Below are 13764 nucleotides of genomic sequence, written 5' to 3'. Positions count from 1 at the left end.
ATTGAGGGTTAAGGGCCTTGCTCGAGGGCCCAACGGTGGCGACCTGGCATTAGTGGGACTTGAACCAGCGACCTTTCGATTACTAGGCGAGTGCCTTAACCACTAGGCTACAACTGCCATAACATTAAAACCACCTCACTGTCCATGTTATCAGCTCCACTCACCATATAGGAGCACTTTGTAGTTCTACAATTACTGACTGTAGTCCGTCTGTTTCTCTGCATGCTTTGCAGAGCAGGTAGCGTTTAGGTGGTGGATGATTCTCAGCACTGCAGTGACACTGACAATGGTGCTGGTGTGTTAGTGTGTGTCGTGCTGGTACGAGTGGAGTTTTTAAACACCTCACTGTCAGTGCTGGACTGAGAATAGTCCACCAACCAAAAATATTCATGATGAGCAATAGATGAGCCATCGTCTCTGACTTTACATCTACAAGGTGGACCGACTAGGTAGGAGTGGACAGTGAGGTGTTTAAAAACTCCCCTCATACCAGCACAACACACACTAACACACCAGCACCATGTCGGTGTCACTGCAGTGCCGAGAATCATCCAGCACCTAAATAATACCTGCTCTGTGGGGGGTCCTGACCATTGAAGAACAGCATGAAAGGGGGTAACAAAGCATGTAGAGAAACATATGGACTACAGTCAGTAATTGTAGAACTACAAAGTGCTTCTATATGGTAAGTGGAGCTGATAACATGGACAGTGAGGTGGTTTTAATGTTATGGCTGATCGGTGTATATATTATAAACACCCCAGTGAGAGGACCAGTGGTAGCTCGGTGGTTAAGGTACTGGACTAGTGAGCAGAAGGTTGCCGGTTGCCACTGTTGGGTCCCTGAGCGAGGCCCTTAACCCTCAATTGCTCCTTGTGTAAGTCGCTTTGGATAAAAGCGTCCGCTAAATGCTGAAGATGTAAATATATACTGTATATATTAGGGCTGTCGTTAATCAAGATTAAAATGTTTAATCGAACTATTTTTATTTGGCACATACATGTGTGTCTCCGTGGTAATTATCTGTGTTTCCGATGAATTAGGATGTAAAGCGCATGAACTGTCCGATGATAAACTACTTTTAGCGGTTTTCACTATTTTTACGTGTTGATGAAAAGATGAATGACATCATGCGATCTCTGTAACGAGTATTTCCATTGGCTGCTAGAGCTGTCCATCAAAACCGTGTAGCTCCGCCTCCTCCCCCTCCGGTAAGAAGTGAAGCTCTGTGTGATGTTTCATCTCTACAGTTTATTCAGCTTATTCTATCACATGGTTATAAACATGATTTATATTTGTGATGTTTGTAGTTTTCTAAAAACACATTCGTATCTGATATTTATATGGACTAAGCGTTTACATGGACTGTTTTAATTAACACTTTTTTTATATAGCTACAGTCAATTACTTATAGATAATGTTTGCTAACTTGACTGTTTCAGGTATTTATAGGTGTTTAAATGGTAATTTAGAAGAGTACTGTATTTCCCAGTATTCTTTCTGCACAAACACAGTATTAAAGGGTTTTCTTAATAGATCTATGAAATAATCATATCTGTGTTTTGATGCTTTATTGATGCCTTATATTAGATCAAAATATTATGATTGGTGCACCTGTTTTCAGTGTCAGGGTCATGAACAGGAAAAGATCCTCACTTATGTCAGATAATGTGCTTTCTACAATGAATTTAGATTTAATAATTCTATCATATTTTATGAATGTTTTATTGGTAAACACGTTCTTGCATTAACAATGTGCATAACTGTTCAAATTTTGCTTAATTATTAGTTTGCGAATAATTGAGATGAATACATATACAGTATATACACTCCTGATCAAAATCTTAAGACCAGTTAAAAAATTGCAAGAATTTGCATTTTGCACTATTGGATCTTAAGAAGGTTCCAAGTAGAGCTTCACAATGCTAAAAGAAGAAATGGGCGCAAGAGACAAAAACTTTTGAGCAGCCAATTTATTGAAAACTGCATTTACACTCAAACATGCTTTTTTCAGCTGATCAAAAGTTTAAGACCACAGCCTTTAAAAGCCAAAATGTGCGCAGAAATTTGGATTCCATGTCATTTTCTGTCAAGTATTTACACTGTCAAGACCTCCTGATGGCAAAAGCAAAAAAGCTCACTGACTTTGAACGTGCCATCGCTGCTGAGATTGGACGCAGTAAGACAGTCATTTTGCATTTATTAAAAGACCCTGAGGGTTATGGAACAAAAAAGTCAAGTGGTAGACCCAAAAACATTTCACCAGCGCTGAGCCGCAGGATCCGATTGGCTGTCCGTCAAGACACGGGACGATCCTCGACCCAAATTAAGGCCATTACTGGTGCTGACTGCAGCTCAATAACCATCGGACGGCATCTGCGAGGGAAGGGCTTCAGAAACAAAAAACGTCTTCAAAGGCCACGTCTTCTTCAACGCCACAAAATTGCCCCTTTGGACTTTGCAAGGGAGCACCAAACATGGGACATTGAAAGGTGGAAGAAAGTTTTATTCTCTGATGAGAACAATTTTACCTTGACGGTCCTGATGGCTTCCAACGTTACTGGCATGACAAGGAGATCCCACCTGAGATGTTTTCTACGCGGCACAGTGGGGGGGCGCCATCATGATTTGGGGTGCTTTTTCCTTCAATGGAACAATGGAGCTTCAGGTTGTGCAGGGGCATCAAACAGCAGCTGGCTTTGTGGAGATGTTGCAGCGGGCATCCCTCATGACTGAGGGTCCTCGTCTGTGTGGTAATGACTGGGTTTTTCAACAGGACAATGCTGTAGTTCACAATGCCCGCCTGACAAAGGACTTCTTCCAGGTGAATAACGTCATTCTTTTGGACCATCCTGCGTGTTACCCTGATCTAAATCTGAATGAGAACATTTGGGGATGGATGGCAAGGGAAGTTTACAAAAATGGACATCAGTTCCAGACAGTGGATGCCCTTTGTGAAGCCATCTTCAACACTTGGAGCAACGTTCCCACTAGCCTCCTGAAAACACTTGCATCAAGCATGCCTAAACGATTGTTTGAAGTGATCAACAAGAATGGTGGAGCTACTCATTACTGAGTCCTTTTTTTGACACTTTGATTTCTGTTTTGAGGGGGTTTTCGGGTTTTTTTGAGCTATGGTCTTAAACTTTTGATCAGCTGATGAACAGCCTATTTCAGTTAAATTGATGTTTTCAATAAATTGCCTGCTCAAAAGTTTTTGTCTCTTGCGCCCATTTCTTCTTTTAGCATTGTGAAGCTCTACTTGGAACCTTCTTAAGATCCAGTAGTGCAAAATGCTAATTCTTGCAATTTTTTAACTGGTCTTAAGATTTTGATCAGGAGTGTATATATTAGATTCTCCTGGAGATCCACCACACCTTTAAAACAAGTTTTATTATCGTTGTAAAGCTTCCGAGGTGCGACAGGATTCGGTGGTATGTCACTCTCAACACATGAACATGTTTATTCATAAATGAAGACAGACGCTGATGTGAATCCTCACCTAGTACATTTTTATCTGATTTATTAGCTGGATCCGTGTGTTCTGGGAAAGTCTTTCAACACTGGAGACTCACTGGACACCAGAATGCGCAAAAGCACAGGGAAAAAAAAGTCCAGGTCGTGTACAGGGAGAGTCGGGCAAAACCTCCCGATGATCCTGACCCGGTCAGACGGGTCCTCTGGCGGAGTCGCCGTCTGGTTACCTGCGGAAACATCGCCACAGAGGTTAGAGAGTCTAGAGCGTTTGTTAAAGCCATTCATTACACATTCATACAACGAGGTCAACCCCTAACTCCAACCTCACCACCACCAGCTACATACAATCTAGTCCTATCCTAAATACTCACCCATCCAACCTACTCATCAATTACTCACCCATCCAAACTACTTATTAATTACTCACCCATCCAACCTACTTATTAATTACTCACCCATCCAACCTACTTATTAATTACTCACCCATCCAACCTACTTATTAATTACTCACCCATCCAACCTACCCATCAAATACTCACCCATCCAACCTACTTATTAATTACTCACCCATCCTACCTACCCATCAGTTACTCACCTATCCTACCTACCCATCAAATACATACCCATCCTACCTACCCATCAAATACTCACCCATCCTACCTACCCATCAAATACTCACCCATCCTACCTACCCATCAAATACATACCCATCCTACCTACCCATCAAATACTCACCTATCCTACCTACCCATCAAATACATACCCATCCTACCTACCCATCAAATACTCACCCATCCTACCTACCCATCAAATACTCACCCATCCAATCTACCCATCAAATACTCACCCATCCAACCTACTTATTAATTACTCACCCATCCTACCTACCCATCAAATACTCACCCATCCAACCTACCCTTCAAATACTCACCCATCCAACCTACCCATCAAATACTCACCCATCCAACCTACCCATCAAATACTCACCCATCCTACCTACCCATCAAATACTCACCCATCCAACCTACCCATCAATTACTCACCCATCCAACCTACCCATCAAATACTCACCCATCCAATCTACCCATCAAATACTCACCCATCCAACCTACTTATTAATTACTCACCCATCCTACCTACCCATCAAATACTCACCCATCCAACCTACCCTTCAAATACTCACCCATCCAACCTACCCATCAAATACTCACCCATCCAACCTACCCATTAATTACTCACCCATCCTACCTACCCATTAATTACTCACCCATCCTACCTACTTATTAATTACTCACCCATTCAATCCACCCATCAAATACTCACCCATCCAACCTACTTATTAATTACTCACCCATCCAACCTACTTATTAATTACTCACCCATCCAACCTACTTATTAATTATTCAATCCAACCTACCCATTAATACTCACCCATCCAACCTACCCATCAAATACTCACCCATCCTACCTACCCATTAATTACTCACCCATCCTACCTACTTATTAATTACTCACCCATCCAACCTACTTATTAATTACTCACCCATCCAACCTACTTATTAATTACTCACCCATCCAACCTACTTATTAATTACTCACCCATCCAACCTACTTATTAATTACTCACCCATCCAACCTACCCATCAAATACTCACCCATCCAACCTACTTATTAATTACTCACCCATCCTACCTACCCATCAGTTACTCACCTATCCTACCTACCCATCAAATACATACCCATCCTACCTACCCATCAAATACTCACCCATCCTACCTACCCATCAAATACTCACCCATCCTACCTACCCATCAAATACATACCCATCCTACCTACCCATCAAATACTCACCTATCCTACCTACCCATCAAATACTCACCTATCCTACCTACCCATCAAATACATACCCATCCTACCTACCCATCAAATACTCACCCATCCTACCTACCCATCAAATACTCACCCATCCAATCTACCCATCAAATACTCACCCATCCAACCTACTTATTAATTACTCACCCATCCTACCTACCCATCAAATACTCACCCATCCAACCTACCCTTCAAATACTCACCCATCCAACCTACCCATCAAATACTCACCCATCCAACCTACCCATCAAATACTCACCCATCCTACCTACCCATCAAATACTCACCCATCCAACCTACCCATCAATTACTCACCCATCCAACCTACCCATCAAATACTCACCCATCCAACCTACTTATTAATTACTCACCCATCCAACCTACTTATTAATTACTCACCCATCCAACCTACTTATTAATTACTCACCCATCCAACTTACCCATCAAATACTCACCCATCCAACTTACTTATTAATTACTCACCCATCAAATACTTACCCATCCTACCAACCCATCCAATTACCCTGGTTGCGTTACCCCTGGAGGGCTGAACCTAACACCTAACTCTTCCAGCCAGCAAAAAATCCCTTTAACCTTCCCACCCGGCAGACGTCAGCCAATCACGCCTGCGTATAGGACCTGGACGGCCAGTAACATTAATTGCCTCAATGAAAGACCAGGACTCAAACAAAATCCCAACAACACTGCTGCCCCTGCTCGACTTAAAGCAAAAAGCTCAACGCACAAGGTACAGTGGAATGATAAGTGTACAGAGCAATATCAGGGCTTCAGTCAGTCATCGTATACCCACGGAATTGCCAAGTAACGTACATACCTGATCACGTAGGCGCTCGTTACTGAAACCAGCCGAACACGTACGAGCAGACGCCGTGCATGCTGCCCCAGCAGTACTCCCCCGCCAGCTTCTCGGCCCGGCTCTGGGCCGTCTCCGTGGGTCTGGGCGCCGTGGGTCTGGGTCTGCGGGGCTGAACGGGTCTGGGACCGGGAGCGCCACCCTTGCCCGCCTTGCCGGGCTGCTGTCTCTTCTGGATCCTGGGCCAGGCCCTGTGGAGCGCCATCTGCGCCCGCTCGCCCGCCGAGCGGCACATCTGGGGTCTGTAGGCGTCGGGGCCCTGGCAGGCGTTGCGGAGCTTGCGCATCTCCCACATGATCTGGTTGAAGTAGTGGCGCGGGTTGGCGGCGTAGGGGCGGCAGGCGTCGGGCTTGCCCAGGTACTCGCACCAGTAGGACCTGCTCTCGTTCTTGCAGGACACTCGCAGCTTGGTGAGGTCCGCCTGGCCGGAGTAGGTCATGGTGCACGAGTCTTTGGCTTTGGTGTTGAAGACGATGGCGCCGCCGTCGCCCTGATCGGCGCTCTGGGCCTGGCCGTCTACGGTCCAGACGCAGCACGCCAGCAGGAGAGCCGCCCTGACCACGCCTGCCATGGTGAGGTTCGCTACGGTGGTGCGGTGGTGCGAAAGTGAGAGAGTCTCCTGGCGCTGTGAGGAGGGTACGGAGGTGAGGGCAGGGTTTATAAAGCCACCACGTACAAAGAGGGCATTGAGGGCAGGGCAGGGGAGTAACGACAGACCTCTGACGGTCCACAGCCTCCGAGTGCACTTACATAAGTGAGTCGGAACACTGCCCGGCTTGTGAAGCCACAGTGATCCATTCACCCCAGAGCGCAGACTCTCCCTGTGTGGCATGGGGCATGAAGCACGGCGTTTGTGCCGGCAATACCGGCCTCGAGGTCCGCCGATGGAAAGAAACACATGCCGTGAGGTTTGCCGCGGCATTCCGGTCCGTTGCGCCCTTTCCCGGGCGAGTGAACCACCCCGAACAACGAGCTGCCTGTCTGTCTGAGGACGGGGAAGGTGTGTGTGTGTGTGTGAGGTATCTTAATACCCCCTCACCCCCTCCAACCCTATTGGTCATGCTGTTTAAAAAAAGTTAGGGTTAGGTTAAGGGTTAGATTACCTTTTGTCAGTCACGGCATCACTCGGACTGCTAACACACAGAAACACTACAGGGAGAGACGTACTGTGGTTGCATTGCATTAAGCTTCAGAAAACATACGCGCCATGAACCAATCAGATTTAACATCGTTAAACGAGTTTATAGTTTATTTCTCAATTATTTGTCATTATACTAAGAGCACTGCTCATCGTCTGCATGTTCTCTCTGTAGCTCGGTTACGGCCCTCATGCTCGAACTCAAAAGAAGCTTTATATGAGAAATATTAAAAATAACAATAAAAAAGAACAAATATATACAAAACAGTTACATGTGCAAACATATAAAATAGAATAAAATATTAATAAAAACAGTGCAAAATAATAACAATTAAAATTGTAAATTTTATGTATGTAAATATTATAATTTTTATTGTTATTATTTTGCACTGTTTTTATTAATATTTTATTCTATTTTAATATTTCTCTGCAACTTGCTTTGGCAATACGAATGTCCTTATTTGTCATGCCAACTGAAAGTGATTAGAATTTCGACAATTTACAGCTCTTATTATGACTGATTAATTCCCTCTACTGATGGAAGCGGAATGGTTGAATTACAGCCGATAAGAAATATAAATATAAAAATATGTATTATAGCGGCTCCCAGAGGCGCGACTCGGTTCCTTTTGTTTATTTTAAAGAGTCGTTCAATAGAATCGGATCGTTCGCGAACGAGCCATCACTGTAGGCGACGCACGCAACCCGCGTTGACGTTGTAGCGCGGGGAAAGGGGCGTGTGAGACAAGTTTTGATGTTTGAGGCGGCTGATGGTCTACATTTTCATGATAAGTTGACTTTTTTGGATTTTAAATGTATTTCATAATATCAGTAACGTCAGAATATTTTTGACGGCACCCCTGACGAAGCCAGACGGCACCCCGGTTGAGAAAGGCTGGGTTAAGGGTTAGGGTTAGGGTTAGGGTTAAGGGTTAGGGTTAATTAGAGAAAGGAAAGAGGGGGGGGTATTTTGACTTTACCCAGATGGATGTTAATGGCTGTATTTTCACTCGCCAAAATCACCTACAGAGGTCCTAAGTGTGATCCGAGTCACACTTAGGGGTGTAAGTTTCACACTCTGGTCTGAAAGGACACACATTGCAAGGTGTTTGGCAGGTTCTCCCCATGTCCGGGTAGGTCCGGCCTTCTGGAATTCTTAAAAGTAAATGTAATCGAGTGTGGATCGGAACATTTGATGCCCCGATAATCACTATTTTGCAGTCTGTGTATCCGGGATAGGCTCCAGACCCACTGCGGACTTGATCAGTTTGAAGCATTTATCGATATGCAAAGAATCCCAGACACTAAGCTCTTTTTTTATACTGAAATGATTTATGGCAGCGAGAATTACTCACCCATCCTACCTACCCATTAATTACTCACCCATCCAACCTACCCATTAATAACTCACCCATCAAATACTCACCCACCCTACCTACCCATCAAATACTCACCCACCCTACCTACCCATTAATTACTCACCCATCCAACCTACCCATTAATTACTCACCCATTCAACCTACCCATTAATAACTCACCCATCAAATACTCACCCACCCTACCTACCCATTAATTACTCACCCATCCAACCTACCCATCAAATACTCACCCATCCTACCTACCCATCAAATACTCACCCACCCTACCTACCCATCAAATACTCACCCACCCTACCTACCCATTAATTACTCACCCATCCAACCTACCCATCAAATACTCACCCATCCAACCTACCCATTACTCACCCATCCAACCTGCTCATTAAATACTCACCCATCCTATCTACCCATTAATTACTCACCCATCCAACCTACCCATTAATAACTCACCCATCAAATACTCACCCACCCTACCTACCCATTAATTACTCACCCATCCAACCTACCCATCAAATACTCACCCATCCTACCTACCCATCAAATACTCACCCACCCTACCTACCCATTAATTACTCACCCACCCTACCTACCCATTAATTACTCACCCATCCAACCTACCCATTACTCACCCATTCAACCTACCCATTAATAACTCACCCATCAAATACTCACCCATCCAACCTGACCATTAATTACTCACCCATCCAACCTACCCATTACTCACCCATCCAACCTACCCATTACTCACCCATCCAACCTACCCATTAATTACTCACCCATCCTATCTACCCATTAATTACTCACCCATCCAACCTACCCATTAATTACTCACCCATCCAACCGACTTATTAATTACTCACCCATCCAACCTACCCATCAAATACTCACCCATCCTGCCAAAGTATGTGGACACCTGCTCATAAGTGTCTAAAACATTGTTTTTGCTTTTGCGACTTTAACAGTCTTCATTTTTTTAATAAAGTGTCTCTCACACTCACACACACACACACACACACACACACACAGTGAACTGACAAGAAAATCATGTAACTTTAATCAGCGTTCATTCAGATTCAGATCGACGGTACATTCATATATAAGACGCGACACATCAGATGGAAAGGAGAAACTTTGGGAGGTTTGGGATTATCACGGGCGTCCTCGAGTTATCCATGTTATGTATACGTCCGGTTCGAATTAAACACACTGGGGAAGGGCGGGCGTGTATGTACAGCCGTGTGTGTGTGTGACGTTTATGTGATTATTTATTTGTGCTTAACAATATTGGACTTTTAGCGCGGTCCTCTGGCGGCCTCTGCTGGTTGTCCGCGGTGTTGCACCCTCCCTGTTTAATTTTAGCTTTGAACGCTTTAATACTTTATACATCATTTTATATATGTTATATTATTATTATTGTTTAATTCCGTGATTAAATATACTTAAAATAAAAGGAAATCACAAGACAGAGTTTTAATCTCAAGCTAGAAAGAGAGAAAAGCGTAAATATTCGACACGTACATTCCTTCACGACACAGTGCTTCCTGATTGGTTGGCGTACCTGGTGACGCATCTAACGAGAAAAATGCGACCCCAAAACAAATAAAAATAGAGATCATAATTAGCTAAAAATCTAAATCATAACACAAAATACATCTACTAGCCGAACAGTGAAGCGTATGGTGTTGAAGAGCACGACATCAGGACTTGAGAAATAGGCTTACTGTTTGATTCAGTTCTTTCTTTCTAAGTTTTTTATGATTTATTACACCAGTGCCCGGGTTTCGGGGGTTAGAATCGAATACAGGGGGCGCATGAGCGCACCTTTAGTGCTGTTCCCGAGCGACCGGGTTCAATAGAGTTGGGTCAGGTCGAGACTGAATAATAGGGCGCGGCCCACGTGTAGTGCTCCTCAAATAATAAAACAAAACCAAAGCCACGACGACGCTAAAATATTTTACACCCACGACTGGCGCTGACGCTAAGCTAGAAGTTGAGGGTCTCCGACATCATCTTCCACCAGTCCATCAGCTCCTCCTTCTCCTCCTCCTTCCTCTCCTCCAGAGACTCCAGCTCGAAGTCCAGCTGAGGAGAGACAAAGGGAGGCCGGTTATAAATCATAAGTAAGGACCAGGTGCACCCTATGGTGCAGATCTAGGATGCATCCTGATAACAAACACCAAGCAGACGTTCAGACCGGTGTGTGTGTGTGTGTGTGTGTTTACCCGGGTGGAGGGGCTGTGTGGAACCGCCACCTTCTTGGTCACCGTGACGTATCCGGGAGCCGAAGCAGAAACTTTGTAGTTCCCCGGATCCAGTAAGCGCCAGTAGTCGCCGTCCTTAGCTGAGACACAACGAGAGAGATTTAAATCACCGTATTAATTAATGGTTCATTTCAATAACAGATAAACAGGTCCGGGGTTTTAGCCCCACATTTCTCCTTCAACATGGAGACGGAACGTAAACAGGTTATTCACGGAGAAAAGGGGGATGAGAAAAGTATTTCTGTGTATGAACTGCTGCTGTATAAAAAGTATATAAAATATATAAATAAAGATTATTATTGTTGTTATTGTCTATTTATTATTTTTATTAATATTATTATTATTTCATTATTATTACTAATATTATTATTATTACTATTTTTACTATTATTTGTACTATCATTTTTATTATTATTACTATTATTATTACTGTAATTTTTATTATTGTTATTATCATTATAAAAATTTTTTTTAATTAATATTATTACTATTATTGTTATTATTAATAGTATTAATATTATTACTATTTCATTGTTATTTTTACTATTATTATTACTGTCATTATTTTATTATTGTTATTATTATTAATATTATTATTATTTTATTATTATTAATATTATTGTTGTTAATATTATTAATATTACTATTATTATTATTATTTTTACTATTATTTTTATTATTCTTACTATTATTACTGTCATTTTTATTATTGTTATTATTATCATTATTATTATCATTAATATTAATATTATTACTATTACTACTATTATTATTATTATTATTACTATTTTTACTATTTTATTATTTTACCTATTATTTTTATTATTCTTACTATTCTTACTGTCATTATTTTTATTATTGTTATTATCATTATTATTATTATTATTTTATTATTGTTATATTATCATTATTATTATTTTATTATTGTTATTATCATTATTATTATTATTATTATTACTATTATCATTATTATTATTATTTTATTATTATTAATATTACTATTATTACTATTATTATTATGATTATTATTATTGTCTTACGTCATAACATCCTCTGAAGAACATGCTAAATTCTTCTGGTTCGTGATGGTGGGATGAAAAGCTGCAGCCTCTCTGTGGAGTAGCGCCGATGTAATTCTGCATGTAGCCACTAGATGGCGGTCAGTCCTTTTTATTTATCTCATGAGCGCGTTCCGGTTCTTCTGGTAAAACTGACGTTCAAATTCATCCCGGTGTCCATGTTAACTCATGTTTCTATATAAGAGCCTTCCCTAAAGTGTTGTTATTTATTATAACTGATGCTGGGTGCACCTGAAGGGTTTAATTTCCTTTATATGACTGATTTATCACACCTGTTAGCGACTGCTATGGGTAAAACGTACAAACTCAATCATTAGAAGGGGCGTCCCGATACTTTTGGCCCGTGTGTGTTTACCTGAGGTGAGGTCGTGGTCGATGCCCTCCACAGAAATGGAAGCGTTGGAGACGGGATTTCCCTGAAGGTCACGTACGAAACCCTGAACGCCACGATGGACCTGCGGAAGAGACGCCAGTTTTAGCTTACTAAGCTAACACGGTTAGCCTCTGCCGCCTGTGCCTGACGGAGGGAGGGTCGACAGGGTTCCTTGTTGCAACTGCGCAATTGAGACCCTCCTGTCTGTGCCTGACGGAGGGAGGGTCGACAGGGTTCTTCGTTACCTCTGCTGGCTGTGCCTGACATAGGGGAGGTCGACAGGGTTCCTCGTTGCAACTGCGCAATCGAGACCCTCCTGGCTGTGCCTGACAGAGGGGGGGTCGACAGGGTTCCTCGTTGCAACTGCGCAATCGAGACCCTCCTGGCTGTGCCTGACAGAGGGGGGGTCGACAGGGTTCCTCGTTGCAACTGTGCAATTGGGACCTCTGCCGGCTGTGCCTGACATAGGGGAGGTCGACAGGGTTCCTCGATGCCATTGCGCAATCAATCTGGTCCTCTGCCGGCTGTGCCTGACGTAGGGGGGGTCGATAGGGTTCCTCAATGCCACTGCACAATCAATCGGGACCTCTGCCGGCTGTGCCTGACGTAGGGGGGGTCGATAGGGTTCCTCAATGCCACTGCACAATCAATCGGGACCTCTGCCGGCTGTGCCTGACGTAGGGGGGGTCGATAGGGTTCCTCGATGCCACTGCACAATCAATCGGGACCTCTGCCGGCTGTGCCTGACGTAGGGGAGGTCAACGGGGTTCCTCGATGCAAATGCACAATCGGGACCTCTGCTGGCTGTGCCTGACGGAGGGAAGGTCGACGCTCGTTTGAACGCAGCCCAACAACGGCGAGCCCCGAACCTGAGCGATGTAGTTGACGAGGGAGTCGCGGTTCTGGTCCCAGTGTGTCCTGAGCGTGCTCTCCAGGGGGAACTTCTCGCAGCTCAGCTCCAGCGTGATCTCGAAGCAGTTGCTGCTCAGGTAGTTGAAGTCCTGCATACCTGCGGGGGCGAGAGAACGGGCGAGGGTTAGCACGGCGCCCCCTCGTGGAGGCTTTACGTTATACCTTGTAACCCACAGTGGGACCAGATCGCCAACATATTTCGTTTCGTGTTCGGTTTTGATGCGTCGATCGAGTCGCCCGGGTCGACGGGAAAACAGTTGGCATAGTGGGTGGAGCTTTGGGCTAGCAATCCCCCGGTCACGTACCTCCAGGCACGCTGTACCAGGCGCCCCCGTTGGTGATGCCCTCCTTGAAGCTGGCGTCGTCGTCGTTCTTGCGGCACGGCGCCCGCTCCGGGTC

At 43.9% G+C, this 13764-nt stretch overlaps 2 protein-coding genes across 2 annotated transcripts in view; both read right to left on the bottom strand.

The window, feature by feature from the left end:
- Positions 1–3541: 3541 nt before the first annotated feature.
- Positions 3542–6827, bottom strand: fgfbp2b (fibroblast growth factor binding protein 2b). The gene is made up of 2 exons (XM_063009019.1): positions 6185–6827; positions 3542–3704 (listed from the first exon to the last, which is right to left on the bottom strand). Exon 1 carries the CDS (start codon positions 6792–6794, stop codon positions 6204–6206), a length of 591 nt encoding a protein of 196 aa, XP_062865089.1. The 5' UTR covers positions 6795–6827; the 3' UTR covers positions 3542–3704; positions 6185–6203.
- Positions 6828–9771: 2944 nt separating this feature from the next.
- The window catches only part of cpe (carboxypeptidase E), a 16614-nt gene continuing 12621 nt past the window's right edge, over positions 9772–13764 (bottom strand). The window contains exons 5-9 of the mRNA XM_063008850.1: positions 13671–13764; positions 13323–13462; positions 12436–12535; positions 10963–11081; positions 9772–10822 (exon numbers count right to left, since the gene is read on the bottom strand). The exon at positions 13671–13764 is cut by the window's right edge and continues 89 nt beyond it. Coding sequence (XP_062864920.1) covers positions 10724–10822; positions 10963–11081; positions 12436–12535; positions 13323–13462; positions 13671–13764 — 552 coding nt within the window. The 3' untranslated portion in view covers positions 9772–10723. The remainder of the gene's footprint in view (positions 10823–10962; positions 11082–12435; positions 12536–13322; positions 13463–13670) is intronic.

Source organism: Trichomycterus rosablanca, chromosome 14 (assembly GCF_030014385.1).
Source record: "Trichomycterus rosablanca isolate fTriRos1 chromosome 14, fTriRos1.hap1, whole genome shotgun sequence".
Taxonomy (NCBI): Eukaryota; Metazoa; Chordata; class Actinopteri; order Siluriformes; family Trichomycteridae; genus Trichomycterus; species Trichomycterus rosablanca.
This window is presented reverse-complemented; position numbering and strand designations above follow the sequence as displayed.